The sequence below is a fragment of the Brassica oleracea genome, chromosome C9 (assembly GCF_000695525.1).
Source record: "Brassica oleracea var. oleracea cultivar TO1000 chromosome C9, BOL, whole genome shotgun sequence".
Lineage (NCBI taxonomy): Eukaryota > Viridiplantae > Streptophyta > Magnoliopsida > Brassicales > Brassicaceae > Brassica > Brassica oleracea.
Genome location: NC_027756.1, coordinates 34,285,588 through 34,293,606, shown reverse-complemented (window position 1 = coordinate 34,293,606; position 8,019 = coordinate 34,285,588). Strand labels below are relative to the sequence as shown.

The 8,019-nt window shown below is 32.8% G+C and overlaps 1 protein-coding gene and 2 long non-coding RNA genes across 3 annotated transcripts in view; 1 reads left to right on the top strand and 2 right to left on the bottom strand.

Moving 5' to 3' along the window:
• Positions 1 to 934: 934 nt before the first annotated feature.
• On the bottom strand, positions 935 to 2,894 carry LOC106316994. Its single transcript, XR_001265026.1, has 3 exons — positions 2,770 to 2,894; positions 1,867 to 2,429; positions 935 to 1,064 (listed from the first exon to the last, which is right to left on the bottom strand). It is a non-coding gene; the product is annotated as an uncharacterized LOC106316994 (long non-coding RNA).
• A 1,868-nt stretch (positions 2,895 to 4,762) lies between these two features.
• On the bottom strand, positions 4,763 to 6,935 carry LOC106315791. The gene is made up of 5 exons (XR_001264654.1): positions 6,456 to 6,935; positions 5,958 to 6,058; positions 5,616 to 5,722; positions 5,317 to 5,406; positions 4,763 to 5,239 (listed from the first exon to the last, which is right to left on the bottom strand). It is a non-coding gene; the product is annotated as an uncharacterized LOC106315791 (long non-coding RNA).
• A 612-nt stretch (positions 6,936 to 7,547) lies between these two features.
• The window catches only part of LOC106316978, a 4,325-nt gene continuing 3,853 nt past the window's right edge, over positions 7,548 to 8,019 (top strand). The window contains exon 1 of the mRNA XM_013754845.1: positions 7,548 to 7,673. Coding sequence (XP_013610299.1) covers positions 7,583 to 7,673 — 91 coding nt within the window. The 5' untranslated portion in view covers positions 7,548 to 7,582. The remainder of the gene's footprint in view (positions 7,674 to 8,019) is intronic.

The window sequence follows — 8,019 nt, the reverse complement described above, 5'->3', positions numbered from 1 at the left end:
AACATTAGCTTTGAGCTATCATAAATATAATTCAATATATTTTTTTTATTTGAATGACATAAAAAATTAATTCATATGCATAATGTCCAACTTTGCTTTGTATTTACCAAATTTTACAATGAAAATATAATTATTATATTTTTATTGTGTGCATATATATTTTAAATACTATTGTTAGTTCTCTTAAATGCATATCGAATAGTATAATATCTAGATTTAGATCTTAATCATAATAAATATTTTGATAAAATTTAAATAATATTAAATATTTTTGTTAGATATAAGAAAGGGGAAATATATATATATATATATATAAAATTTTAAGAGAAATTTCTTAGGATATCATTTTTAAAGTTTTTGTCACAAAAATAGCCTTCAATGAAGAAAATGACCAAAATAAATTTTATTAATTAATTTAGATTTAGGTTTAGAGTTAAGGGGTGGTGAGATTTTAGGGATAGGGTTTCAAATTTTAAAAATTAAAAATAAAAATTAAAAATTTCAAACTAAAAATGGGTTATTTTGGTCATTTTCTTTCTTGAGTGTCATTTTTGTGACAAAAACTTAAAAAGAGTTATTTAAGATAATTTTCCTAATTTTAAACTAAACATTAAGTAATATTTTATTTAGTAATATAAAATATATTCTACTTGATCTAGAATAGTAGATACATATTCAACTTGATCTAGTTACATCTAATTTATTAAAATAGAATCTCATTTTTTATCTATCATTGAAAGTTGTCATTAACTTTTGGACCTTTTCTAGAGTGTTACAATAATATTACATACATGCTACTTAATGATTTAACCAAAATATTTTTAAATCAGACCAACACCGGGTTATAGAACAAAATCGGTGTTGTAAGTCTAAATTAAATTATTAATGAACCGTTGGTTGTATATTAAAATTAATATACAGTACAGAACTCTTATCTATAGATTACATCTTACGTACATAAGTGAAGCAAACCTGGTGTCTAGACTATCTTGCTGTCCAAGAAAAGTCTGTACGTAAGGTAACATAACAAATTCTTCTGTGTTTGCTTCTGTTCAGATCATTAACTGCAACATAACACATTCAAATTAATTCATATATTGTCTATCTCAATCTTACTAAACAACCAAACATTTGATACACTTTTTCATGATAGGGCTGTTCGTTTGGTTGCCGCAGGTACCGGCGGCAGCGGCAGCGTCAACATTCTGCGTCAACTCTTGTTCGTTTTGTTGACGCAGGAAACTGCGTATGACACCGCGTCCGAACGCCGTGTCCTGCGGCTGACGCCGATAAAATCTGCGGTCGCGATATAGTATGCGGCAGCGGCAGCGGTAGCGTCAGCGGCAGCGGCAGCGTCAGCGTCAGCGTCAGCGGCAGCGTCAGCGTCAGCGTCAGCGTCTACGAAACGAACAACAACTGTCCTCATTGACGCTGACGCCGAAACCTGCGGCAACCAAACGAACAGGACTTATATCTATCGTACATTTGTATCTGTAATATGGCATACGATCTGAAATCACTTTAAAACCTTCAGAAACCTGCAATAATGAACACAATATTGTCCTCCCATTATAAACACAATATTGTCAAGCATATAAGCTTTTATAATATGGAGATTAGAACCGTTTCACCATTATAGATTAGATAAGTTTTGTCTTTTGATTATCATACCTAAACGTAGAAATCATACACGTATATGTAGAGATATTAATATGTTCATTTATATATTAGCTTTTAAATAAATAGTTGTATATGTATATGTATATCTAATTATATCTATTTAAAAAACTTAACTCGGTTACTATATTTTCCTTATTCTTTTATATTTGAAAACTGAATATATTTTTATACGATTTTCTTCCTTACCAACAAGCTCCCTTTTTTTTGATCAAACCAACAAGCTCCCTATTAATCAGCTTCCCATCTACATTCATTAGATTTCATATCTTAACTTCATATAACGGTTCCTAAAAAATATGCAAATCAAATATAGCTAACAAGTCAATAGATTATGGAAATCGGAATATATCTTTCGATCCTCATTATACCTAACATTTAGTACCAAATCACTATAAATAATCTTCCGTCACCTAAACATTTCTCTACACCTCACAAAAAAAGCAAAGAGAGACTGATATGGCTATGGTTACATCCAATGAAATCACTGGCTTGAACAATGTCAAGCCATTTAAAATTATTTGGAAGGTTGAAGTCAAAGTTCTTCATTCATGGACACAAAACTCAAATTATTCGGGTGGAGACTCTTTTGAGTTCATACTCGCAGATAAAATTGTATGTGTGTTTGATAAGTTCGTACAGATAAGTTCGTACTAACTACTAACCTTTGGTATCTGAAATTCTCTTTTTTCTCTGTTTCTTCGAGATATCCATATATGACACAACAATCTCTCAAAGAGATTTGTATGAAGCTGGCCGAAACAGATTTAAAAAAAGGTCAATTAGCTTAAGTATAAGAAATTTAAAATCTTTTCCGGTACAAACAGATAAAACGTGGAGTGTATAAATTATTTCTGTCACAGTTATCTATTTTCAAAGACTCCAAAGTATGACTTTCGGTCAAAATGTCTGACCAGCCGTTGGTGATGGTCGAACCAGAAAAAATCATGTCTTCAAAGATGATAATGATGGTCGATCTAGAAGTATAGGTGAGAGATCTATCAACATGAGAAAAACATCGAATCTAATTGTTGGTAAAAATTTGTAATCGTTTACAAAGAAGGTTTACAAACAAAAATTAAAGAGTCTAACCTTAAAGTACTTAGATCGATTGACTTTGGTGATAGAGTGAACAATTTGATTTAGACTGAAACGATTTTTTTTTATGTTTATCATGGAGAACGATTTACTCCAGAACCACCGAAAGAGAAGACAAAGAAAATAAAGTTTTTAAACTTTCGAGGTTACACGTTACAACTTACAAATAGTTGACCTTGCCGGAAAAAAAAATCTTTAATTTTATTTTGATCAAACTATAATGTTTTTAATTAATGGGTCAATTTCATAGACGAAAAGTATTGTTACTTTGAAAATTAATGGGTCTTAACGTCTATCAATTATTTTTGATCCAGGCCATATTTGTTTAAATTTTGGGTTTTAAAAAACAAACATCCAATATATTATATAAAAGTCAAAAACAAAATAATAGTATATTGTATCCACGTCTTATATTATAAACAAAATATATATAGAAAAAAATATAGTCCCAAAAATCATGATTTCTAAAGATTATATTTTCTAATCTCAATAACAATTAGGAAGATTTGTCAAAAATATCCGCGCACAGCGCGGATTAGTATCTAGTTATATATTATGCCGAGACTATTATATTTTATTAATTCAGATGTACTTTTTTCTAATTGTTAAAAGTTTGTCAAATTTTTTTTTTTCAGTTTTTGATTAATATTCTTAGATAATATATTCTTAATTGACGAATGTAGAATAAATATTCTCTTTCTTTTTTGTTGTTGCTGGGGATTATATTTTAATGTCAATATATAAAAAATATTAAAATTTTTAACTAATTTGTTTGGAGCATACATAGATTTTATGTTTTCGTATATTTTATTAGAATTGTTCATCAACTATCTTTTTTTAATGGAACTCATGTGAGATCATTTTTAATATTGTATGTTATGTTGATTGCTTTAATAAAGTTTTATAAGAATGGATCATTAGATTAAAAGCTTATGAAGAATCATCATGTATTTTGGTTTATTGTGTGTAACTTTATTTGAAAAAATCTTGTAGATTATAATTTTTTTAAAGTTTGTTTCATGAAAGCCTATTTGATAAGTTTACTGATGATTTGAATTACAATTTTCTAAAAACATTGTGTTAAAACATAATATAATACTATTATTAAAATTTTAATTGTCTATGAGTAAATATTTCATTTTATTGATAAAAAGCAGTTCGAAAACACATTAAAACAAACAAGACACAAACCCCAAAATAACCCAATCTCTTCACAAAATTGATTGACAAACTTGTATGATAACAAAAAAATACAAACATATAACAAAAACTAATCTATTTGCTTTTCAAAGAAATTAACCACAATTTAAGAACATGTAAAGAAGAATGAAAACAAAATTTCGACGAACATATATCCGGTAAGTTTCTAAGCTTTTAACAAGTAGGCAAAACAATGATATTATTAAACATGAGATCTCAAAGTATGAAAAACGAAATAGGAAGGAAAGAATCGATGTTCCTTTCAATTTAGACATGATAAGAAGATGTTATGCCGGAGAAGAAGAGGCTTACGCTGTAGAAAACCCGATTTATGACGGAGTGGAAGTGATTTACGTTGGAGAAGAAGAGATTTTTGTCAGTGTCTTCGTTGCCCCACTGAGAGAGAAGTTTTCTTTGTTGTTCACAGAGAGAGAGATGCAGAGATAACAAGAGACTAAATAAACTAGGGTTAGAAAAATTGATTCAGAGATATTTTATAAGATATTGTTAATTGTAATTGGTTTATTTATATTATATTAGGGTTGGCCCGCCCTACGGGTGGGATATGCCTTAGTTGTGTGTTTTCAAAAAATAGTTTGTAAGTCAAACCTTGTTCCTTAAATGACATTGAACAGTTTTAGAGAAAGGAAAAAAAGAACATTTACCAATGTTTGTGCTGTATTAATATCGCTTTTTTTTAACTTTTGAAGGTATTAGTTTCATATAGTTGTTTACTTAGCCAACCTAATCTGAATTATGTAAATCCATTATGGTGAAACACTTTTGTCACCAAAAAAAAGTTATGATAAATGATAAGTACATTTTAAAAATGCATAGTTTACAAATCTATTTGCATTGAAACACAACACAATGTGATGTTTTAGATGTAGGATCAAGCAGCATGAAAGAATCACTACACACAATATAAAGTACATACAACACTTTTGAAACTTGTGATTGGGCGGTTCGGATTCTTGAGCCCAACACATGCACGTTGGATCACCCATATAATAGCTTTAACAGCTGTCTTGGCCAATAACTCGTGTGAAGGCTCTACGCAATATTGGGAAGACAGCTAGATTTATCATACAAAACTTTCTCTACCAGTATTCCTGTCTAGGTGGAGATGATGTGTTGGATGTCGGATTCAGTGACAGTAGGTCCTGCTTTTCCAGCTTCAGTCTCAGCTTTGCTCACTTCTTTGCCTTTGACTAAAACAACAGCTATCTCGTCACTAAGTTCTAGTTCTGGTCATACTTTCAGCCTGTTGGAAAAGAACTCATGGAATTGTAAACATTAATCTTGGGTTTATAGATAGTCAGACAAACTCGAAGACAATACCTTCTCAAATTCTTGGCCTCGCACAGCTTCATTCTTCTCCTTAGTGGGTTGTCTGAGTTGCTTTTCAAGCTCTCTAGCTTCCTCAGTGATCTAAACAAACAAAACTTCCATTCTGAATTTACTCAAATTGATAGAAAAATACATTTTCTGATAAGAACAGAGGAAAACATAAAACATCTAGTCTCCCCTGTTGGGCCTATTGTATGGTTCTTATCCAAGAGTGGCATTAGTAAGAACAGAAAAAACATAGAACATTTAGATATATGTAAAAGAACAATAAAAGAAAGAAAGAAACTCACGTTATAGTTTTCGTTGGCGTCTTACATGTGAGAACTCTATATTCTTCGTGGCAGCAAAATCTCATGAACTACGACTCTATGATAATATTCAATACTTCTCTTCTAAGCTGCACAATAAAAATAGACATATGCCCATTATATATCTTCAAGATCTAGCCCATAATATTTTTCTCAAATTCATTTAAATTGAAGGAAGCTACTCTACTTTAAAACCATATACATGCCATCATTGTCGCGATCAATTCCATGATAGATTCCAAAGATCATCAAACCCTTATAAGCAGAACATTCATATTCGAATATGTGTTTATTTATATGCAGTGTTTTAAATATTATTGAAACCTGAATTAATCTACCGGCCTTGACCACGAAAAACATTAAGCATGTGCATGTCGGTGAAGCTAATGCACATGCACGGTGCTGGTGCAGGTTCAAAATCCAATCTGTACAACATAAAAATGTCAGATTTGTTAAGTAGTTTAGGTTAAGCAAGGAACCTTATAGAACTCATCAGCTTTGAGATGAGAGCAACCAAAAGGTTTTCAAAGGTGAAATGCGAGTATGATCTATACATAATGACTTGAAATCTTTAAGCCTCAGCTTGTAATCTTCTTTGTAATCTTCTTTCTATTCATCAAAAACATCAATTCTACATGTAACTTCAGCCATAAAAAAAACACCTTTCATCTGGATTTTAACATGTTAGTTTGAATCTCATCAAAATAAGAAACTCCAACTCTTTCAAATCTCTATCTCTAATCCACATATTTTTGCGAAATATGAATCTCTATAATTCCTAAAAACATATAGGAAAGCAGTATTACGATTGGATGATCATACCAGGGATTTAACGGTAATTAACGATCTGGGTTTTGCCACCGCAGGCGGATGAAATGAAGACGACGCCGTCAATTCTCTCCTGACTCCTCTGTTTCCCTTAAAACGACTTTCTCTGTTTGAAGAAACTTCATGAATTATCTTGAGCACCTTGACACCATATATATGCAGTAGCTCTGGTTGATGAGGGGAGGTGAGAAATCTTGATTGATGAGGAAAAAGGTGGGATGAATTGATTGACTACATTGGTCACTGGACTGAATTGAGGGAAAGAGGTTATGCTTTATACCCAGTCAACCATACTTTGTATGTGGGCATGAACTAAAAGAGTTTTTATGGCTTGTCGACTAAAGCTTCACATGAAAGTATCGAAATCAGAAAGAAACCCAACGAAGAGATTCTTCACGTCGACTTCAGCATCTCAAGCTCTTGAATGTCGGAGATTAATAGTGGGAGATAGAAGAAGAAGATAAGGGTTTCTCTATATGGGTATAGCCGCTTGTGTAATATATAAAGCCCACAAAACGAAGCCCAAAAAATGACAATCACCTATAAATTAAACGCAATGTTTAGGAAAGGTGACACATGTCGTCTTTTGGTGCTTCTATTTTCTGACGTGGCAGATTTTAGAGTGAGAGAATCTATTCTTTAGAGTAATAGATGTTAGTCTCTAAGTTATATTTTTGAATTATTGAGTTTTTCTATATCATTGGTCGAATAGAACAATTATAGACTGAGATTATCCCATTAAGTTGAGGAATGTGAATTTTTGGCCTAAAAACAATTTTTTTTTTTTTTTTTTTTGGGTATAGTTCCTTTTAAAACGAACCAAAGAAACAACGACAACAAAACAAAAATATTCCGCATGTACACGCCGTCGTACTAAAAATCTCCCACCTCATTTTGGTGGCGACAAACGAAAATCGTATTAAAAATCTAAAAGGCGTACAAATTTCTTATATGTATACGCGATATTTGGACCCATTATGATTGGGCTGCGTAAAGCGAAGCCTGCGCTAGAAACCTCTGCGTCTTTCACCGACTCTATCGTCGCCGGTTGAAATTAATCGGCTTCCTCTCTCTCTCTCTCTCTCTCTCTCTCTCTCTCTCTCTCTCTGCTGAATTGAACAATGGTGAGGCGAAGGCAAAGACTTGCGCGGAAGCGATACAAGGAAGCTCACCCGGAGCAGTTTCCAAAACCAGAACCAACGCCGCCAAAGGATCCTGTAGAGGATGGATTTGACCATCCCACAAGGCCCGAGGAATAGGAAGGCCTGGCCCGAGTTAGGAGGAACGACGGCTCGATCGGTCGGCTCGAGAGTCAGGTCTCTCGGCTTGACTCTCGAGTACTTTTAGTCGATCATCATCGACTGAAGTACGTTCGGCTCAGCAACTACCCGAATGCCTACGGACTTCTCGGCCCAGCAGAGGAGGCCCACCAAGACGGCGTAAATTAGGTCAAGGGCGAGACGCCAGGACGCCTATATAAGGAAAAAGAGAGGAAACAAGAAGGAGATCGAAAATCATCTGACTAACACTTGGCGGCTAGATTAGGGTTTTCACCTTT